This window comes from Ascaphus truei, chromosome 3 (genome assembly GCF_040206685.1).
Source record: "Ascaphus truei isolate aAscTru1 chromosome 3, aAscTru1.hap1, whole genome shotgun sequence".
NCBI classification, from domain to species: Eukaryota; Metazoa; Chordata; class Amphibia; order Anura; family Ascaphidae; genus Ascaphus; species Ascaphus truei.
Window position 1 is genome coordinate 67,500,532 of NC_134485.1, and position 23,599 is coordinate 67,524,130.

At 45.1% G+C, this 23,599-nt stretch overlaps 1 protein-coding gene across 1 annotated transcript in view; it reads left to right on the forward strand.

Annotated features, from left to right (window-relative positions):
• LOC142490925 (interleukin-5 receptor subunit alpha-like) overlaps positions 1–23,599 on the forward strand; it is a 54,734-nt gene that overhangs the window by 26,963 nt on the left and 4,172 nt on the right. The window contains exons 9-10 of the mRNA XM_075593316.1: positions 4,960–5,050; positions 21,990–22,077. Of these exons, the coding sequence (XP_075449431.1) occupies positions 4,960–5,050; positions 21,990–22,077 (179 nt within the window). The remainder of the gene's footprint in view (positions 1–4,959; positions 5,051–21,989; positions 22,078–23,599) is intronic.

Here is a 23,599-nt window from a genome sequence, read left to right on the forward strand (position 1 = left end):
TGCTTCAGACATAAAAGTAACATTTCAGAAGAGGTGTCCCTGCTCCGAGGAGCTTACAATCTAATTGGTAGGTAGGCAGAACGTAAAGAGACAGTAGGAGGGAATTCTAGTAAGTGCACCTGCAGGGGGCCAAGCTTTATGTATCATGTGTCTAGTATTATCCACGATGATACTCATATGCTTTGTTAAGCAAGTGTGTCTTAAGGTGGGTCTTAAAGGTGGATAGAGAGGATGCTAGTTGGGTATTGATGGGAAGGGCATTCCAGAGGTGTGGGGCAGTCAATGAAAAAGGTTTAAGGTGGGAGAGGCCTTTAGATACAAAGGGGATAGAGAGAAGACATACTTGAGCAGAACGCAAAAGTTGAGATGGAGCATAGCGAGAAATTAGGGCTGAGATGTAAGGAGGGACAGAAGAGTGTAAAGCTTTAAAAGTGAGGAGTAGAATTGAGTGTGAGATGCGGGATTTGATAGGAAGTCAGGAGAGTGATTTGAGCAGGGGAGAGGCTGAGAGATTTAGGAAATAGTAGAGTGATTCTGGCAGCTGCATTTAGGATAGATTGTAGGGGAGACAGGTGAGAGGCAGGAAGGCTGGACAGCAGGAGGTTGCAGTAATCGAGACGGGAGAGAATGAGGGCCTGAGTCAGAGTTTTAGCAGTCGAACAACAGAGGAAAGGGCGTATCTTTGTAATATTGCGGAGGAAAAAGCGACAGGTTTTAGAAACGTTTTGAATGTGAGAGGTGAATGTGAGAAAGGAGTCGAGTGTGACCCCTAGGCAGCATGCTTGGGCTACTGGCTGAATGATAGTACTACCAACAGTAATGTGGAAGGAGGCAGTAGGGCCAGGTTTGGGAGGAAGTATGAGGATCTCGGTTTTTGTCATGTTAAGTTTAAGTCGGTGTAGGGCCATCCATGATGATATTGAGGAGAGACATTCTGAAACTTTGGTCTGTACAGCAGGTGTAAGGTCAGGGGTTGAAATGTAAATTTGAGTGTCGTCAGCATAGAGGTGATATTTAAACCCAAGAGGTGTGATTAGGTCACCTAGAGAAAGTGTGTACAGAGAAAAGAGAAGAGGTCCCAGGACAGAGCCCTGGAGTACCCACACAGAGAGATCGATAGAGGAGGAGGGTGTTTTAGCAGAAGAGACAATGAAAGTACGATGGGAGAGATAAGAGGAGATCCAGGATAGAGCTTTGTTCTGAATACCAAGAGTGTGGAGAATGTGAAGGAGAAGAGGGTGGTCGACGGTGTCAAATGCTGCAGAGAGGTCGAGTAGTATGAGCAGAGTTTAATGACCTCTGTCTGTGGCAGCATGGAAGTCATTAGTTATTTTAGTGAGGGCTGTTTCAGTGGAGTAAGCAGTGCGGAAGCCAGATTGTAGAGGGTCTAGGAGAGAATGGGTGTTGAGAAAGTGGAGCAAGCGAGAGAATACGAGACGTTCAAGTAGTTTAGAGGCAAAAGGCAGGAGGGAGACAGGTCGATAGTTAGAAAGACAGGTAGGGTCAAGCTGGCTCTTTTTGAGTAATGGTACAAGTGTTGCATGTTTGAAGGAAGAGGGAAAGGTACCAGAGTAGAGTGAGGAGTTAAAAATGTGTGTGAGCGTAGGGGTTATAGTAGGAACTATAGCAACTCCTATAGTTTTAGGAGATAGGAGGGAATGGGGTCAAGAGGGCAAGTGTTAGAGGGAGAGGAGGAGATCAGCAGTGACACATCTTCATCTGAGACAGCGGAAAAAGAGTCAAGGAAGGCAGGAGGAGAATTGGGAAGCGGTGTAGGATGGGAGGAGGATACTGAGGGGATATTCTGACGTATGGATTCCACCTTTTCCTTAAAATAATCAGCAAAGTCCTGAGCGGAGATGGAGGAAAAAGAGGCAGCTGAAAGTGGTTTGAGTAGAGAGTCAAAGACAGAAAAGAGGCGGCTTGTGTTAGATTTGTGTGTGTTTATTAGTGAAGAAAAGTAGGGTTGTTTCGCTTGAGAGAGGGCAGAGTTGAAACAGGATACAGTACACTGGCGACACACTTTATTCGAGCTCGGCTAGTCCCACGAATTCGGGTATACCCGGTTGTATTGAGGTTTGTGACTGTTTTCTGTCCGAGTGCATTGAGTTATTTTCCAAGCATGGATTGAAGCATTTTATTCCCGCTGGCTGCAATACTGCACAGTATATATATATATATACTGCATTACAATTCAGGAATTTATGCCATCTGGTAGACACGCGAAGCATTGCAGCCTATTAAATCCTAATCATTATCATTTAACAGATCAGCCGCCCATCAGCCAGGCATGAACCCAGGCTGGGAAGGCAAATGCAACGGGGCTTGTCAGAGGTGAGGAGCGGCGCATTCCAGGTATCTGCCAGGTACATACTGGGTATTTGCTCGAATAAAGTGTGTCGGTGCAGTAGCATAAATTTGTATTGAAGGAAGTCTGCTAGAGTGTGAGATTTCCTCCAGAGGCGTTCAGAGGAACGAGTGGAGGAATGCAGCATGCACATGTGGGAATTTAGCCAGAGTCTGGGGTTAGAAGGGCGAGGATGGCACATAGAAAGTGGAGCATGCAGATCAAGAGAGGAGGATAAGGCAGAGTTGTAGTTTCTGACCAGGTTGTCAGGGTCTGTAGCAGAACTGAGAGAGGAGAGAGAGGAGCGTAAAGTGGACTCAAAGGCTGGTAGATTAATAGACAAGGGGTAGATGGAGAAGGGAAGAAGCGAGAGAGAGATAATGAGATGAGGTGATGGTCATAGCTGGAAAGGGGGAAATGGAGAAATCAGAGAGCAAACGTTTTTAGTGAAAACCAGATCTAGATAGTGGCCATCCTTGTGGGTGCTGGCTGCAGTCCACTGTTGAAGGCCAAATAAGAGGTTAGAGAGAGAAAGCGTGCAGCCCAGGAGAGAGAGGGGTCATCAATGTGGCAGTTGAAGTCTCCAAGGAGAAGAACAGGAGAGTCTGATGAGAGAAAGAAAGAGAGACAGGATTCAAAGTGAGAGAGAAAGGCAGAAGGGGAATGAGTAGAGGTAGGTGGGCTTTAGATGACCGCCACGTAGACAGGGAGAGGAGAGAAGATCTGGACAGTGTGAGCCTCAAAGGAGGGAAAAGCAAAAGAGGGGGGAATAGGAAGGGTTCGTAATGACAGAGAGAGGAGAGGAGGAGCCCCACGCCTCCACCCCTGCCACCAGGGCACAGAGTGTGGGAGAAAGAAAGTCCCCCAAAAGAGAAGGCAGCTTCCAGAGCAGAGTCAGACTGAGTGAGCCAAGTCTCAATTATAGCGAATAGGAGCATAGAGTGAGAGAGAAAGAAGTAATGGACAGAGAGGCACTTGTTAGAAAGGGAGCGAGCATTCCAAAGGGCACAGGAGAACGGGAGAGAGGAGGGAGGGTTGCAGGGAATTGGTATGAGTTTTGGAGGGATTGACACCGGAAGAGTAGAAGTTGCATTTGGCAGACGAGGACAAACACATGTAGAAATAAGGCAGGGACCCGGATTGGGCGAGATATCCCCAGAAGCAAGGAGGAGAAGTATGGATAGAAAGAGAATGTGTGAGTATGTTTTGTAGGGTTGTGGTTTAGTGCAGGGTGTATAGCTGTGTAGTGACAGAGGGCACAGGTAAGAAAGTAGTTCATGTGAGCTGAGAAGTGGCGAAGAAAGGAGAGATGGAGATATATGAATAAAGTTGGAGACATGAGGCTGGTAGAAAGAAGTGCATAATTTGAAAACAAGTGAGGCCATAGCAAATATGAATAGTAGAGGCGGCATCACAGCAATAGTTAAGTGCCACTTGTTAACTCCTTTTGAACTTCCTTTTAAACTTCAGCACTAACATTCTACTTTAACCTATCTACTTCAAACATGGCTGCAGACAGCAAGGCTGCTGTGTGCTTACTTATAGACTTCTAAAATGTTACCTGACTGGCCCAACCAACTTAATTAGCACATGTGAGAGACATTAGAACAGGTGGTTTTTCTAAGCAGGGTGTTGTCTTGCCCAAGTGTGAAAGCTGAAATTAATTAAGACGCAGCAGGGGATGATTTGAAGACAGACAGACAATTGAAATATGGATTTACCTAGCTAGAACTTAAATAGACACAGCAGGGGATGATTTGAAGCTCAGGCAGAAGGAGTATTCTGAGACACAGGGTGCTACAGTCTAGGACGCCAACAGGAGACCACTCTTGCGGAGGAGGTAGGTGAACCAGGCTCCTCTGTTCAACATAAGGCTTCAGGTGGACTAGAGGCTAAAGCCCTTAAGTACTTACCTGAGAGGGACGGGTCTCGGAGTGATGCTGAGAGGAGACAGAGGGGATATTACCATTGCTGGTATTTCCTGCCTTGGTTAATGGCTGAGGATGCCTAGTGCTATCCTGCCAAGGGAAGGGGTGATGCCCCTGGGCTGGGATGTATGCAGAGATTGATCCCTGATGCAGTGGAAGCCCTGTCAATAAACTCCTTTAAGTTGCAAAAGATTCTGATGCCCTATTTCTTATCCTGTCCTCACAACCACCACTTCATCATCCATTACAGCCAAGGCCTAAACCTGCCAGAAGGAACCCTGAGATTACAGTTAACAAACCGGGGATCCAACACTCTAATCCCAATCGGGAGTGGTTCGGAACCCTGTTCACACACATGTATACCCTATCTCCTGCTACCAGGGGGAGAGATAGGGGTGTTACACATGTATAATTTGGGTATGCAATATAGTTAAATGATTGAAATTAGCATATTTCCCAGGTATCTCAGGTAAGTTTTTTTTTTTAAGTGGCAATTTCGCATGGTTCGCAAACTGGGGAGAAAGATTTGCACATCTCTAAAAACATTATAAGTATATGATAATAATTTTTCAAAACTCAAATTTTAGTGCGATAGGAAAAACACGAGATGTCCAATGACCTCTTAAATTTAAAAAAGCTAACCTTACCATTTATGCTAAACTCACCAACATATTCTATTTTTAGATAACGAAGGAATTCAGGCTTGGCTCCTACTTCTCATTATTATGCTTTGTACATTTTCCATTGGAGTTCTCACAATATATCTATGGAAAAGGTAAGTAGGTTACTTCTCAACTTGTTACAGTATGTTTTGCTTAATAATGTGTTTCAACAGTTTTGCTTAAGTAGGATAATAGTAGCACACTGTAGGGAAAAATATTTATTCTACTTATTTGTTGCCATGTAGAACTGTGGATATGGGTAAAGTTGAAGCATGTCATTGTTTTCTGTCTATAATACCGTATATGGTAGCTTCAGCCAATATTGTTTTATAAATTAGTTTATAAGGATGACATTGGTGGGGTGCAATGAATCCATTCAGTCGTTTTTAAATATATATGCAAAGATACATATAGCCCTTGTGATGTCTATTGTGGCTTCAATGGATATTCATTCTAATATCATACCGTATTTAGGCAACATGCTTGTCTTGTTAATCTACTAAAACAAGGATTCCTGAATTCTCTACCTCCTAATGTGCTAATCAGCAATATAGAACTTTGACTTCAGCAGAACAATGTACCTGGCATCTAAAGTACACTCATGAACATCTGACTAATAGAAATGTACAAATGTCTTCAAATGTGCTTTGCGAAATATTTTTTAAATAGTGTTTTTGTGAAATTTTTCATGAAAGTAACCGTGCTCAACGTTGGATAAATTTTGCAAAAAATGACAATATTTAAAGGATCATGTGACCAAAATTTATGGTCACGTTACCTGCAAATTTACCTTTAATGTTAGGCAAATTTTTTTTGTGAACTTCAAAATAAAATGGCAAATTCTACACATTTCTACTTGTGATTGCAGCTAATTGCCATTCATTCTTGGCGATTATGAGGCACTGTTAGGTGAGATGGCAAAAAATAATTTTCCTTAGTTGCATGGCATCTTAAAGGTAAACTATACGCCAGTTAAGAAAAATGTTAAATGTTTTCATGTAATGCTAATAACGTTTCGTATTAAAAATACAGTATCAAGAAAAGTCTAAGGGGGCCATGCACTAAGCTCCGATAAGTCACTTTTAGAGCGCAAAGTGCTCTTAGGACGTGATTTTGAGCTCAACCCGATGCACTATGCAACGCAAACAGGCACTTTGCGCTCTAAAACTGACTTTTTTTGGAATTTTTTCTAAGTCCAACTTTGCTCGTTCGTAACCCTGTTTGCGTTAAATTCTGCCCTTAAGCGGGATGCACTAAGCAACGCAACCTTAGCGTACGCGAAAGTTGCGTTGATCAGAACACATCAGGTCAGTGTAGACACAAAAAAAGCTGGACTTAGAAAAAATTATTGCTTTTCATTTTTGCATGCGCAAAACCCATACAACAGGCCGGCGGGTGTCCCCGGCTGACCCCGCGGGGGTCCCCGAGGGAGCCCGGGGGTCGCGCAGGTGTCCCCGGCTGACCCCGCGGGGCCGGGGGTGGGGGTCCCCGGCTCACCAAGCGGAGTTCCCCGCAGGAGTGCGGGTGTCCCTGCGGGAGTCCGGGGGTCCCCGCCGGAGTCCCGGTGTACCTGCGGTACCAATGTTGCTCCTCCAAAAATAATAAAAAATATTTATAACTAAATATACCCCCCTAACACATACTATACAGTAATGGGCAAAATTACTATTATCCACATATGGATAATAATGCATTTGCCCATTTTAAATACATACTGTATATATTACAATAAATACAGTAAAAACATATTACACTTACCTTTTACTGGCGCCCACGATGAAGGCCGTCTTTATCCTCATCTTCATCCTGCCCATTCCCCTCCGGTGCTGCAAAACATGCACAACAATCACAATAGCCAATGTAATGTCCCCTAACCCTTAATCACCATAGCGGTTATTAACCGCTACAGTCATTAAGGGGTTAACCCACCCTCACCCACCACTCGGGAGGCCTACATACCCTCCCCCACTAACCCCCCCACCCTGTGAGGCCTAACCACCCTCACCCACTACCCAGCCGGGAGGCCTACCCACATACCCTTGGGGCCAATACCCCCTCCGCCCACCCCCAGTACCCACAATAAAATCAATACACAGCCCCACAATAAACATCATTCTATTTATTAAATAGATAACCCACCCCCTGTTCCCCCCCCATAAATACATGATTTATTCTTTTACATACAGGGTTCATACCCCAGGCCCACGTGAGTCCCCGGTGGGCCTGACGGGTCACCTCACAGACCTACAGGTTACCAGCAACTTGTTTCATACAGGTTCTGGAGGCCTGTTGGTGGGTCCCACCAGGTGCCATGGCCCACCAGGTGGTCTCCACGGGTCACCGTGGTGCACAATTGGGTCCCCACGGTAGGCTGCGGATGTCTGGAAGCCCCGGGTCAGACCCACAGGTGTCTGAGGGGCCTCGGGTGGTTCTCACGGGGGTCTGGGGATCCACGGGTGGGCACTACGGGTCTGCGGTGCCCCCACAGATGTGGGGCCACCGGTTCTTCCCCGCAGGTGTCCCCCGTGGACCACGCAGTCTGGTACCCGTGAGATACCCGAGGATACCTCAGGTGGTCTCCAGAGGTCTCTCGCAGACCAAAGGACAAACCCTGTATGTAAAAAAAATAAACCGGACCTATACATTAAATACATACATTCACCCCCCCCCCAACACATACAGTACAATAATGTGCAAAATAACTATTATCCAGATATGGATAATAGATTATTTGCCCATTATGAAACACATAAAACATGCATAAATCAAAACATGAATTCTTAATCTTGAAATCACCACATTGCATTTTAAAATAAATTCTGCAGCAATTGTAAATATAAACCAACAAACCAGCAGCTACACATATGTATATGAAATGTCACACAATTGCATTGAGTGTGTACATGATGCAAATAATCTGTGCATCATGTAACACTATGCAAAATATATGTAACAATAAAATACACTATGAACAATGTCTCCTAACCACTAATGCCACCCTGAAAATCAAATAGAAACTAAGCAACATCAATACAATTAGCATCAATCAATTAATCCATTTCCTCAAACAATTACAATACAATACAAATCAATTATACAATTCCCTATTCAATTCCTAAAGCCAAACCATTGCCAAAAAATTCTAATTTAAAGTAACCACCATCATTCTAATCTAACTACCAGAAATAAGCCATTACAAAAAATCTGTAACTAAATACAAATTACATTATTCACAACAATGACAAAATAAAGCTGATAAATACATTAGCCATACATGAAAAGAACATAAACATTAGCAACAGTTACAGGCCCCGGTTTGGGGCATCGGTGCCAGTGTGGACTCCATCTTTATAGAGCCCACGTCGTGTCTTGGATGCTATAAAGATGGCGGCGACACTGGCACCCGATGCCCCATACTGGGGCCTGTATCTCGGGAAGTAGGGGGTCTCTGAGGCAGAAATCAATGCGGTTCAGCTCAGGGGACCCCCTGCTCCTGCACACTATTATTAAAAATACATTAAAGCAGCTTCATTACCATAGCGGATAGCCGCTAAGGTAATGAATTATTATTTATTGTTATGTGTGTTTTAATACTAGTGTAGATCTGCAGGGGGTCTCCTGAGCTGAACCGCATTGGTTTCAACCTCGGGGACCCCCTACTTCAGGAGATATAGGCCCCTTTATGGGGTGCCGGTATCCTCTGCAGAATTTAAATGTCCCGGTCACGTGTCGCGGGAGCTTTAAAGTGCAGGGGATACCGGCACCCCATAACGGGGCCTATATCTCCAGAAGTAGGGGGTCCTCGGACCTGAAACCAATGCGGTTCAGGTCCTGAGACCCCCTGCTCATGTAGACTATTATTAAAATGTATTTATTTAGTGTACGATCGCCTGTAACAGTCTTGCATGGAGATGGCAAATCTCCATGCAAATGTTACATGCGGCTTTTTTTAAGTGAAACTTCTTTAGTGACACCTCATTCGAACTGGGGTAAAAATGGATTGTGGAGACAGAAATGAAACGGATGTGACGTCAGTGCTGGCAGTTGAGGCTGGGCTGTGTTCTGGCTCAGCCCGACCCCAACACTGACATGATCCCAACCGCTCAAAAAATCAGATGCCACCGCCGGCGACGCTCCCCCCACACGGCCGCAGACATATGCGGCTGCGGCGGCGATAGCTGCCGGCGCCGCTCCAAACGGCCGCAATTACCCCCACGTGCATTGCTACGGCTCCCCCGGCTCTCTTCCCCAGCCGCGACATATGCGGCGGTGGCGGCGGCGGCGATAGCCGCCGGCGCCGCTCCTAATGGCCGCAATTTCCTCCAGGAGGAGATGGGCACGGGCGGCATCTGGGGCAGCGGGGACCCGCTGACCGGCTCCTGGGACCAGGCCCGCTCTCTGTCCCAGCCGCCCGCTCTGCCGGGCTGGAGTGGAGACTCAGACAGAGCCCCCCTGCGCATGCGCATGTGCTGCTGGGCTCACTCGCATACAGGCAGCAAGGGGAGCTGTTCAGCTACCGCCAAGCTCTGCGCTGCCCACACCGCGCATGCGCATTAGTCATGGCGACGCTGCCGGACGCCACACATGCACAGAAGCGGCTGGCAGCGGCGCCGTTCCCCCCACACGCTCCTAACGCCCATTGACAGCGGCACCATTCCGCCCTCCACTGACGCGGGCGTTCCCGGGCCCCCTGTGTATGCGTGTGTGTGTCGGTCAGTGTGTGCATTTGTGTCAGTCAGTGTGTGCATGTGTGTCAGTCAGTGTGTGCATGTGTGTCAGTCAGTGTGTGTATGTGTGTCAGTATATGTGTGTCAGTGTATGTGTGTCAGTGTGTGTGTGTCAGTGTGTGTGTGTGTCAGTCAATGTGTGTATGTGTGTGTATGTGTGTGTCAGTCAGTGTGTGTATGTGTGTCAGTCAGTGTGTGTATGTGTGTCAGTCAGTGTGTGTGTATGGGTATGTGTGTGTGTCAGTCAGTGTGTGTGTGTATGTGTGTCAGTGTGTGTGTGTGTGTTTGTATGCGTCAGTCAGTCTGTGTGTGTATGTGTGTCAGTCAGTGTGTGTATGTGTGTGTATGTGTGTCAGTCAGTGTGTGTGTGTGTGTGTCAGTGTGTCAGTGTGTCAGTGTGTCAGTGTGTCAGTGTGTCAGTGTGTCAGTGTGTCAGTGTGTGTGTGTGTGTGTGTGTGTGTCAGTGTGTGTGTGTGTCAGTCAGTGTGTGTGTGTGTGTGTGTGTGTGTGTGTGTCAGTGTATGTGTGTCAGTCAGTGTGTGTATGTGTGTCAGTCAGTGTGTGTATGTGTGTCAGTCAGTGTGTGTGTGTGTCAGTCAGTGTGTATGTTTGTCAGTCAGTGTGTATGTGTGTCAGTCAGTGTGTATGTTTGTCAGTCAGTGTGTATGTGTGTCAGTCAGTGTGTGTATGTGTGTCAGTCAGTGTGTGTGTGTGTATGTGTGTAAGTCAGTGGGTGTGTGTGTGTGTGTGTCAGTCAGTGTGTGTGTGTGTGTGTGTGTCAGTCAGTGTGTGTGTGTGTGTGTGTGTGTGTGTGTCAGTCAGTGTGTGTGTGTGTGTGTATGTGTGTCAGTCAGTGTGTGTGTGTGTGTGTGTGTATGTGTGTCAGTCAGTGTGTGTGTGTGTCAGTCAGTGTGTGTGTGTGTGTGTGTGTCAGTCAGTGTGTGTGTATGTGTGTCAGTCAGTGTGTGTGTGTCAGTCAGTGTGTGTGTGTCAGTCAGTGTATGTGTGTGTGTGTGTGTCAGTCAGTGTGTGTGTGTGTGTGTGTCAGTCAGTGTGTGTATGTGTCAGTCAGTGTGTGTGTATGTGTGTCAGTCAGTGTGTGTGTCAGTCAGTGTGTGTGTGTCAGTCAGTGTATGTGTGTGTGTGTGTGTCAGTCAGTGTGTGTGTGTGTGTGTGTCAGTCACACACACACACACACACACACACACACACACACACACACACACACACACACACACACACACACACACACACACACACACACACACACACACACACACACACACACACACACACACACACTGACTGACACACACACACACACACACACACTGACTTACACACATACACACACACACACACACTGACTGACACACATACACATGAGGAATTCACACTTAGTGCAAATAGCTAATACAGGGGATGTGTGCCGAGCACGCGCATTAAAAGTCAAATGTATTTGCGTTTTGGCAATGAAATTGTATTTTGATTTTTAATTAAAACATCACCAATACAAATACAATTTCTGTGACAAAAGTCAAAGAAGTTTCACTTACTATGCGCGTGCACAGCACACACAGCTTTTTTTTCTATCAACTAGCATACGTAAAGGTTAAGAACGCTAGCAGGGGGAAAAAAAGCAACTCGTACGCTGTGGCTGTTCTGAGCTATTTTGAGCAGGTACGTTAAAAAATGGGCTCAAGGCCTTAGTGAATCGCGTCCCCGGCCTCACTTTTTAACGAACCTGCTTTTTTGCAAAATCAGAGCGCAAAGCTATTGAGCTTAGTGCATAGCCCCCTAAATATCATCTTAAGTAGTGGGCTTCCTGGTTTTCCTCTGTGCGGCCATGTTCATAGTTCTGCATCTCTCTGTTGTCCGACTGGTACTTCTTCTGATGCCAATAAGGGTGCTGCCTGGGACAGGGGTTATTTTATAATAGCAGGGGGGTGTTTGAGTCTAAGATCCCCATTTATTAATCTGCAATAATGTAATTCCCATGCAGAAATGTCAATTTTTACATGGTAATGCATGTCTCCTTATTCATTAAGCAGTTATTGCCTTTCCAAAAAACTGCTTTTTAAGATGCAATTTGTTCCTGGATGTGCAATTCAATGCAATATCCAAATGTTGTACTGTATGCAAATTGCTAAATAAATATTTACAGGCTATTAATTAAGGTGCAAGATTGAATATCACTGGCAAGGTCGCTGCTGCCAAGGACATTCTCCTTCTTTACTCTGCAATCCCCCTACAGAGAGATTTCTAATTGTGATTTATTTCCAGGCAATATTGCATCAAATAAGAACAAATTGGGTGAAACTGCATGGAAATTAGATGTCTTTTTTGGAAGATTTTACATTGGTAATATCAGTGTTTAATGAATAGGCCCCTACATTCAGCAGTAAAGTATCACCAATGTTAAAAGCATCTACTGTATGCTGCGTAGGTATGGCAATTTACTTACATTCGATTTCCCTGCCATCTGGGGAGTTTGAAGCTATGTACAATTACATTTATGTCTGACACATGGAACTCCGTGAATTTTAAATGACATCACCAAACTGGCTTTTTTAAATACTCAAACTTTCAATATGCTTTAGAAAAAAAGAAACCAATGTTTTTACTTTTTTTTTAAGGAATAAGTGTACTTAACATTCTGTGTTATTACCTGCCTTTAAAAATGAAGACAACTGGACATCTCAAGTTTCACAGTACAGAGACAGCATATTCCATTTCCCACTATATTGCAAATCTGCAATTCCTGTTACAGGCCTGTGTCAGATTAATTTGCAGTCAATTTATTCTTGAAAACAATTATATTTTAAGGAAAACTTTAAGAAATGTTTAAAAGTTTAACATCTGCGCCAGATGTCTGAAAGGGTATTCCAAGAGCTGCTTCTCCACTGCACATAAATAGTGTCCAGCTTTCTAAGGGTTAACATCTTGAATTCACTGGTTGACATGACATCCTCACCCTCTGCAATTTGTATTGCCTCCTGACTACTCCACTCTCTGGTGGGCACCGCTATCAACTGAAATTGGATGCCCCAAGTCACTTAAAGCCTTTCCATGGGAACCTTGATGCCGCTGAGTTTAGAACTCCAGGTACTGTAGCTCTCCTCCTGAGAGAGCCTACAAGAGTCCTCAGGCACGCTGCTACAAATTCATAGGGGGTCTCTATTCTCCAAGATAACAGCTACTGGAACTCTGGCTCAGCTAGTCAGTTATTCAAAACGCTGGAAAAACATCCGCCAGACAATCTGTATCTTCCCTTTAAGTCCTGGGCTGTTCAGGAGAGATTAACAAAACACACAAAACCCCAGCAAGCTCTTTTTGGGAACCCCTGAGCCCCCACAATATATATATACAGTATATATACAGTGTATATATATATATATATATATATATATATATATATATATATATATATATATATATATATATCAACTGTAAATATTTCTGTATGTTCATTTGCATGTTTTAGACAGGTCTGCAACCCAGTCTTTCCCCATTATCGCCCAGCATACAGCGCTTCCACTGCAGCAAGGGATTCTGGGAAATGACATGCAAATGAGCACTCTGTGCCACCTTTTGTCTCAAGCTCGTATTACACAAGCAAATCCTCAAGCCAATGCATGTTGTTTTAAAAACAGCTTTTAGACAGAGGCTGGGATGAGATGCAAAGACATTAAACCCACTCACAGACATGTTTCAACCTTGATGGGTATCATCAGTGTGAGGTTGGTTGTAATGGCTAAACTGGATTGAGACTTAGACTAGGTAATCACCACAAGTGATTGGGTGAATGGGTATCATCAGTGTGAGGTTGTAATGGCTAAGCTGGTTTGAGACTTAGACTAGGTAATCACCTGTGGTGATTACCTAGTCTAAGTCTCAATCCAGCTTAGCCATTACAACCAACCTCACACTGATGATACCCATCAAGGTTGAAACATGTGGGTTTAATGGCTTTGCATCTCATCCCAGCCTCTGTCTAAAAGCTGTTTTTAAAACAACATGCATTGGCTTGAGGATTTGCTCGTGTAATACGAGCTTGAGACAAAAGGTGGCACAGAGTGCTCATTTGCATGTCATTTCCCAGAATCCCTTGCTGCAGTGGAAGCGCTGTATGCTGGGCGATAATGGGGAAAGACAGGGTTGCAGACCTGTCTAAGACATGCAAATGAGCATACAGTAATATTTACAGTTGCTTTATGCTTTACTTTGGAGGGTTTTTGTCACTTTTTTTACCCACTATAACCTTAATAATTGTGGTATATATATATACAGCTAAACCCCGTTATAACGCGGTGCTCGGGGTCCACCCCGAGTCCACCGCGTTAGTAACGGGGTCGCGCTAATTAAAAAAAAAAAAATGGCCGCCGCGCTCCTGATCGGGTGTGAGGAGGGAAGGAAGTTATATAAATAAATAAATAATTTTTTTTTTTTAAATGGCGGCGATTCATCCGTCCTCCCTCTCAGCCCCCTGGTTTTGCACGTGTCTGTGTCCTCCCAGCGTGTGTGTGTGTGCGTGCGTGTGTGTGTGAGAGAGAGAGAGACAGAGTGTGTGTGTGCGTGCGTGTGTGAGAGAGAGAGAGAGACAGAGTGTGTGAGTGTGAGTGTGAGTGTGAGTGTGAGTGTGTGTGTGTGTGTGTGTGTGTGTGTGATGGTGAGAAGGGGTGGGCAGGGTGAGGAGACACTAATCTCTCTCAGGCTTTAATGCAGGGTCCCCTACCTGTTCGTCATCACCGCTACGCCCAGCATCAGAGCCGCTGTGCGGGGTCAGGGAGGGTGTGACAGATACCAGCACCTCGCACAGCCTGCGGGACTTGGGTTAGCTGCAGCTCCGGTCACTGAGTCCTGGTGAGCGGCGGGAAGGAGGGAGAGGGGTGGGGAGGAGAGGCTGGGAGAGGGTCCCGGAGCGCGAGGCTCCCCCTCCCCGGCCGAGTCCACCACGCCCGGCTCTGACTCACCTCCGCCCACCCTGCACTGCAAATCACCCGGGCAGGAGGAGTTGCCATAGAGACAAAGGGGGGTAAAGGATGCAAGCCACGCCCACTTACCTCCTCCTATATGGCACCAATGACTGCAGAACAAGCATCCCACATCCGGGCACTCTTACTGCCTGCCTCATTCAGTCGCCCCGCCCACAGCCCTCTTCTTGTCAATCAAGCCGTCCGCTCTCCGCCCCCTGCGGGTGATGTCATTATTCCAACCTCCACCGGGCTGGTGGGCTGGTGACATGTGAAAAACGGGCTGGTGGGCTGCTGACATGTGAAAAACGGGCTGGTGGGCTGCTGACATGTGAGAGGGGGGGTGGGCTGCTGACATGTGAGAGGGGGGTGGGGTGGGCTGCTGACATGTGAGAGGGGGGGTGGGGTGGGCTGCTGACATGTGAGAGGGGGGTGGGGTGGGCTGCTGACATGTGAGAGGGGGGGTGGGGTGGGCTGCTGACATGTGAGAGGGGGGGTGGGGTGGGCTGCTGACATGTGAGAGGGGGGGTGGGGTGGGCTGCTGACATGTGAGAGGGGGGTGGGGTGGGCTGCTGACATGTGAGAGGGGGGGTGGGGTGGGCTGCTGACATTTGAGAGGGGGGGTGGGGTGGGCTGCTGACATGTGAGAGGGGGGGGCTGCTGACATGTGAGAGGGGGGGGGCTGCTGACATGTGAGAGGGGGGGGGTGGGCTGCTGACATGTGAGAGGGGGGGGTGGGCTGCTGACATGTGAGGGGGGGTGGGCTGCTGACATGTGAGTGTATTGTGAGAGCTGTGTGCAGTAAGTGTGAGCAATGAGCAGTGTCTGTGCAGTGTGTGTCAGTGTGTGTCAGTCTGAGCAGTGTGTGTGCAGTGTGCAGTGTGTGTCAGTGTGAGCAGTGTGCAGTGTGTGTCAGTGTGAGCAATGAGCAGTGTGTCAGTGTGTGCAGTGTGAGCAATGAGCAGTGTCTGTGCAGTGTGTGTCAGTGTGTGCAGTGTGAGCAATGAGCAGTGTCTGTGCAGTGTGTGTCAGTGTGAGCAGTGTGTGTGCAGTGTGTGTCAGTGTGAGCAGTGTGCAGTGTGTGTCAGTGTGAGCAGTGTGCAGTGTGTGTCAGTGTGAGCAATGAGCAGTGTATCAGTGTGTGCAGTGTCTGTGCAGTGTGTGTCAGTGTGTGCAGTGTGTGCAGTGTGTGTCAGTGTGAGCAGTGTGCAGTTTCTGTCAGTGTGAGCAATGAGCAGGGTGTCAGTGTGTGCAGTGTGAGCAATGAGGAGTGTGTGTGCAGTGTACAGTGTGTGTGCAGTGTGAGAAATGAGCAGTGTGTGTGCAGTGTGCAGTGTGTGTGCAGTGTGTGTGCAGTGTCAGTGTGTGCAGTGTGAGCAATGAGCAGTGTGTGTGCAGTGTGAGCAATGAGCAGTGTGTGTGCAGTGTGTCAGTGTGTGCAGTGTGAGCAATGAGCAGTGTGTGTGCAGTGTGTCAGTGTGTGCAGTGTGAGCAATGAGCAGTGTGTGTGCAGTGTGTCAGTGTGTGCAGTGTGAGCAATGAGCAGTGTGTGTGCAGTGTCAGTGTGTGCAGTGTGCAGTGTGTGTGCAGTGTGCAGTGTGTGGGCAGTGTGTGTGCAGTGTGTGTGCAGTGTGTGTGCAGTGTGTGTGCAGTGTGTCAGTGTGTGCAGTGTGAGCAATGAGCAGTGTGTGTGCAGTGTGCAGTGTGTGTCAGTGTGGGCAGTGTGAGCAATGAGCAGTGTGTGTGCAGTGTGCAGTGTGTGCAGTGTGTGTGCAGTGTGTGTGCAGTGTGTGTGCAGTGTGTCAGTGTGTGCAGTGTGAGCAATGAGCAGTGTGTGTGCAGTGTGCAGTGTGTGTGCGCAGTGTGGCAGTGTGAGCAATGAGCAGTGTGTGTGCAGTGTGTGCAGTGTGCAAAAAAAAAAAATGTAAAAAAAAAAAAAAAAAAATTTTTAAACGGGAGCCACGGGAAAACCGCGTTATAACCGAATCGCGGTATAACGAGGCGCGTTATAACGGGGTTTAGCTGTATATATATATATATATATATATTATATATTATATATTACATATATACATATATACATATATACATATATACATATATGCAGTGTTCGACAAACCTATACATTTGTTCGCCCCGGGCGAGTGGATTTAACCCCCGGGCGGGTAAATATTGGCCCAAGCAGCACACGTTTGGTACTAGGTGGCGAGTAGATTTTTTTGTGGCGAGTAGATTTTTTGGTGATTTGTCAACCACTGCATATATGCATATATACATATATATATGTGTCAAAAAGGAGAGCTATTGAGCGTGGCATACTGTATTTATACAACAAACGACAGAGAAGCCCAATGCTACATCCAATATGACAAAAATACACAGTAAAATACTTATATATTCTCTTGAAAAAGGGTCATTTAGTTTAACCCTTTGGCCAAAGCGTTGTAAGCTTGCGAGCCATGACAAGGCAGACACCTGTTCGCAAGACCTAACACTACCAAATTAAATACTAATATATATATCTCTATTAGGATTAAAATTCTCATTTACAGTACCTCTATTAGGAGGGAGAAAGACCACCATTGGATCTGTATTCAGTAGAATGAAAGGACCTACTCACTTGGGAAGTGGGGAGGGGCGGTTTTAAAACCTTGGAAGGAGGAGCCACTAACCTCCAGCAGCTGAGACAGCTGAAAATAAATGAACAAAACACACAAAACACCAGGAAGCTCTTTTTGGAAACCCCTGAGCCCCCACAATATATATATGTATATAAGTGTCAAAAAGGAGAGCTATTGAGCGTGGCATATGTATACAACAAACGACAGAGAAGCCCAATGCTACATCCAATATGACAAAAATACACAAGAGAATATATAAGTATTTTACTGTGTATTTTTGTCATATTGGATGTAGCATTGGGCTTCTCTGTCATCTGTTCAGGAGAGAGCTAGATGGCCAAAAGGGACAAATAACAAGAAGATGTGTGGTTACAGCAAAAACTCCCCCCCCCCAAGGGGAGTGTCACGAAGGGGAGGAAAATTCAAACCTGGCCAATCCAGAGAGTCAACAAGGCTCTTGCTTTGCCGCATGTAGCCAGTGTAAGGCTGCAGTCCCAGTGTGCACTGTAGCACGCGCCCGGCAGGGGTGTGGCGAGTGCACAGTGCTTAACCGTGATCTGCGATCTGGGACAGACTGCAGAGTTTGCGATGGGGGTCGTGGCTGGGGTTTTCCAGGGGCCTGGCCTTGTCCTCATGCGGCCGGTTCGCCCTCATTGGCTGAACCCCCAGTGGGGGCGTGGCCACCCCTCTGTCGCAAACTGTAAACTCAATTTCACTGTCTTTTGAAAATCTAGTAGCACACCACGGCTGCACCTTCCGAGCAATGGTGCATACTGGGCCCAGCCCCATTGATGGGCAGTGCTTCTACGCACAGTGCACGCCGAGGCGTGCACTGTAGAAGACACTGGGACCGCAGCATAAGGCTCCAAGCACCCCACCTTGGCATCAAGTCTTGACCTTTATTTTGGGAGCCTGTTGCCCAATTCATCCCAACTGAAACTTCATGTAACATATTTACTTCAGCTCCCCTTGTTGTTGGGCTTGTCCCCACAGCACTGAAGGTAAGAGATGCAGGGCTGTATTGTAATTCCTCACCCCCTGGTCATATTTGATCAACTGCATAATTAAGGGTTTGGACAGGACACGAAGCCCCTTTGATGATGTAGATGACCAAATATGGCCATATACTGTAGCTCCCACTCACGAGGTAAAGCCACATATTTGGGCATCTACATCATCCAGGGTAACGGAGTACAATACAGCCTTGTATGTCTTACCTTCAGCACTGTCGGAACACTGATCCAGACATAGAAATGCAGATGGCTCTACGGCCCACTTGAAAGGTGAATAGTGCTATTCTCTCCTTACAGATTGCCAATTCAAGTGGAGGTTTAATGCTGCGGGGTCTCATTCAAAAGCATGGGCCCCTGCAGCATTAATCCTCCTGTTTCACAAAACTTGCTGTCCTTGTGGCAGCTCAGGGGTCATAATCTAGTCCCAGTTATTAAAAAAAAAAAAGAAACCTGCCTTGCTACATGTGTATCTATCCTACCCCTTTGCCTCGAAGCTATATGAGCAGTTTGTATACAACTGCTCGACTCACCTTCTCTTATCCTCTATACAACTGCTTGACTCTTTGCAGTCTGGCTTCCATCCTCTATACACGACAAGACAGCTCTAGTCAAAGTAGCCAACAACAACTTACTCACTACTAAGTCTAAGGGTAATTTCTTCTTACTAATTCTGCTGGATCTCTCTATTGCCTTCAACACAGTTTATCACCCCTTCTCCTGCACACTCTACTCCATTAGCTTCCATGAGGCAGCCTTCTCTTGGTTCACATCCTACTGTACCTATTCAACCTCTCCTATGTCTCCTTTTCTGGTGACTCCTCCTCTGCACTCCCACTCTATGTTGGGGTCCCACAAGGCTCTGTCCTTGGCTCTATGCTCTTCTCACTCCATACTTCTTCTTTTGGTGCAAACTACTAGAGAAGAGACTGCTCAGGACTAAAAAGTAATTGGAAATAGTTAACAAGGTGCTACACTATTGAGATGTAAATGATAAAATAAACACAAAAGTGGGAAAAGTTCACCAAGGATATCTCTAATAATGTGCGCACACATGTTTTAATAAAATCAGAATATGTGAATAGAATGGCTACAAATAAAATATAAAATGTAATTAATTCAAGTAAAATAATAAAACTTTAAAAATAGAGGATGGAATTGGGGAGGGAATGGAGAGTAAGCTGGGTGACACAATAAGGTAGTCAAAGTCAAGCTACACCTAGGCTGGCTAAATGTCAGGTGTAAAATACTCAATACTGCAGTGCGTAATAATTAGCAAGTAATACATTATAGTTCTAATAAGAGAGCAAGATTGAATAGCTCTCAAGTGCTTTGTCACACTAAGCAACCAAGTGGCTAAAGCTCAAGTGAAATGCAAAATAACCTCAGAACAAGGTAAAAATGGTTCCCTAGACTAGGATGAATGTGTTAATTAGAGCTCAAGTGTTATGAACCAGACAAATCAGATGCAGGAATCCTATGCACCACTGAAGTGCAATGCTATCAGCTAGAGGAGTACATCAGAATGCTGCACTGTTATATAATTAGCAGCTACAGTATTACCTTTATAGTACTGATGAGAGAGCCAAATTAAGTCGCTCATAAGTGCTTAGTCACACGATGCGATCAAGTTGATATGTCTCACTTGAAAAGTCAACTAGTTGCAGAACACAGTTCCCAAGCCTAGGATAAATGTACTAATTAGAGCTCAAGTGCTTAGACTCACACAGATCAGATGTACAGGTATAGAATATTATGTACCGCAGTGGAATTCTATCCACTAGTGAAGTACACCAAACTCAGTTCCATCCAGATTAAAGAATTAAGATGCCAAACCAAATCACGGCTGCGAGTAGGTAGCTGCACCAAACTGGGAGGCTAATAGAGCCTCGCTACCCTAATCTCATCATCCATGACATTTGAGGTCACACTAAAAATGTCTACATTTTGAAAGTTGTATTATTTTACTTGAATTAATTAAATGTTACATTTTATTTTGATCCATTCTACTCACATATTCTGATTTATTACAACATACAGTATGTGTGTGCACAGTATTAGAGATATCCTTCAGCTCCTTTCTCTACTCTTGGTGAACTAAGACACTCTCTAGGCTTTCAGTTTCATCTCTATGATGATGACACCCACATTGACCTCTCCTTCCCTGATCTATCCCCCTCTCGCTTGTCCTATGTCGCAAACTGTCTCTCCGCATTCTCCCCCTGAATGTCCCACTGTTACCTAATGCTTAAATTACAAAAGATAATTACTAATCTTTCCCCCTTCCCTCTACACCTAAACTCTCCTTCACTAATAATACCACAATCTCATCAACACCCCAAGCCTACTGCCTAGGGGGTCTTCACTCTGCCCTCTCCCTTCATTCCATCACTATGTCCTGCCATCTCCACCTCCAAAATAACAGTAGAATGCACCCTTTCTTTTCTCACTTGTGACACAATAAAATCCTAATTCACTCACTCATTTTATCCCACTTTGACTAAAGAAATCTTTTTCTATTTGACATCTCCCTCATCCTCTTGTTCCCACTCCAATCCATCCAAAATGCTACTGTCAGACTCGTCTACCTCAGCCATCGCTGCAGATCTGCTGCTCCACTGTACAAATCCATACACTGGTTTCCCATATCCTCTTGAATAAATCCCAAATCCTTGCTGTTACTTACAAAGCTCTCATTCATGATACCTCACTTTACATCTGAGCACTCTTCTCCAAATATACCTTTAAATGCCCCCTCTGTTTTGCCCATAATCTTTGCCTTTCCTTCCTTAATACCTCCTCTCATGCGTGCAAGACTTATCCCCTGCTGTATGCTCTCTAACATGCATCATCAGACTTTCCCAGCTTTCATACTTTTAAAAGCTCCCTAAAAACTCACCTTTTCAAAGAAGCCTATATGGCGACCCCCTAAAATACACACACCCTTACCCAATTGGTACCAACTGTGCGACTGGACCAAACAACATTCTATCTAACATCCCTTAACATCCAACTCACAAACCTTAACTAGACCAGCTTTGCATCTAGACCAGACTCCATGCTGAAGCATACTCAGTACCACAATAAGCAGCCACATTAACTTTTGTTTCAACTTTAACCCTTACTCTAGATTGAAAACTCTCATGAGCAGGGGCCCTCGTTACCTTTTGTATCTGTGTCTGCTTGTTTGTCCTTTATTTGGTATGTCATTCTGTTAATGTAATTTATGTAATTCTGTTCCCCCATTATACCGTGCTGCAGAATATGCTGCTGCTTAATAAATAAGTGATAATAATAATAAAATATTCTATTACAATTTTTTATTCCATTTGTTGAATCTATAATTTCAATCTGGTACTAGATTGCAGTTATTAAAAAAAAAATGATTTCATACATATTTGTATTTGATTCCTGTGCTAGTAGTTCTAGTAGCCAAATTGGTCCATATTGAATAATTATATATTGATGTAAAAGTGTGTAGAGAGCTTTCAAAACGTCTAGCTCTCATGTGTTGTCTTTAAATTGAAAGGAAAGGATTTACCCATGAATACTATGACAAAGTGTATATGTTTTATCCTGCATTGATATTTCAATAACAGAGGATTTATGCTCAGCTACAGTATACTTAATGTGTTTGATAACAAATAATCATTTAATTTATGAAAATATGCTTTCTTTTTATAGTAACATTTAAAAAAAATCTTTCTTTTGATATTTTTAGGTATACTAGAAAACTTTTCAATTCAGCTATTCCAGATCCATCCCAAAAAATAAAATACTGGATGTCGTCCAATGACATAAATTATCAGGTAAAAAAAAACCAGACTCATGTTTAATGTGTTTCTACAATGGTATTTTTATCAGGTAAAATAATAATCAAAATAAAGTTGCCTGCAACTACTGTAATTAAACATGCTGCAGGTCCCTTCATTATTAGTAATATTTAACCTGTTGGGTGCCCTATGATGAAGCTACCACATCATGAGTTTTGACACACAAAGTTTCCCTTGACGCAGAAGCGACATCATTGGCTTTTTGATTGTTACGGGAGATCCCGTTTAGCACCTGACTAGCGGAAGAAATGTGTCTCCTTGTGTCTCCTTTCTTGGGCTGCCAACGCTGCCATCAAGAAATGTAACGGGAATCCATATGCGCTCTGTTGCCGACACATTACAGTTAGTGCTAAAAAGCCAGAAGAAATGTACATTTGATTGGAGGCAAGCTACTATAAGGAGCATGGCGATCAGACTACAGTAGCAAGTGTAAAAAGCAAAAATGAAAAAAGCTCCTTTAAGAGCGAGTTCCTCTTTTTATCAAATGGAGTTCCTACAGTACAATAGGAAACCAACTTGTAAAAGATTGTTATAAATATAAAATAGTAGCAAACTGTGAAATTAACGTGGGCCTTGAAATCCCCTTCTCTGTTTCCTGCTGTTATGTACGGAACCTTACTTAATAATTAAAGGATTTAAATTCAGAGAGATAAAATGTCACCTGAAGGGTTCCTACAATATCTTCCTACATGTACAGTATTTTAATCAGCTCAGGCACTATAAAAAGGGTCTAATCTGGATTACAGAATAGTATAGATCTGGGATACGCAAACTGGGGCGCAGGAATATTTTTTTTGTGGGGGGAGGGGGGCCGCGGCGGTTACAGAGGTCCCGCGTTTTCCCCAAAACATTTACAGGAAGGCCCCGGGCATGTGTCGGGTTCCATTCTAAGGGCCGATCGCAAAACAAAAATTGTCGAAATGCGTAACCGGCGATTTTTGGCGTGTGTGAATGCGCAAACCGGCAATTCTCCCTTCTGCGCATGCGCAACCTCCGCTCGGTGCGGGCAACCTTCGTTCTGCGCATGCGCACACTCGTCAACCGCCCGTTCTGAGCATGCACAACCCCTGACTTCCCCGTTCCGTGAATGCGCAGACATGGTGACCCCCTTCTCAGTACCGCCGTATCAGCGGATCGCCGAAAAGCGGGGCGCCGAGAAGCGGGGCCTTGCTGTAAATGAAATGCCGGGGAGCGCGCGAGGCCTCTTTAACTCACTTATAATTAAAAATAGAATTGCGCACCAAAGGTTGTGAATACAATAATAACAATAATAATCGTGAGCATTGATAAACAAAAAGTGAATGGCCACAACTACAAAAATGAATACATGACATGGGTAAAAGTACAAGTGAGACTGCACTGAAAGGGATTCTACTGCAGATCCAAGTGAAGGTTACTTCTGCTGCTCCCACTCCCTCCCGTGATCCACGGGGCCAGTAAAGTACATAGACACAAAAAGAGGGTAGCGCATGAAAAACTAACATCAATATTTCAATAG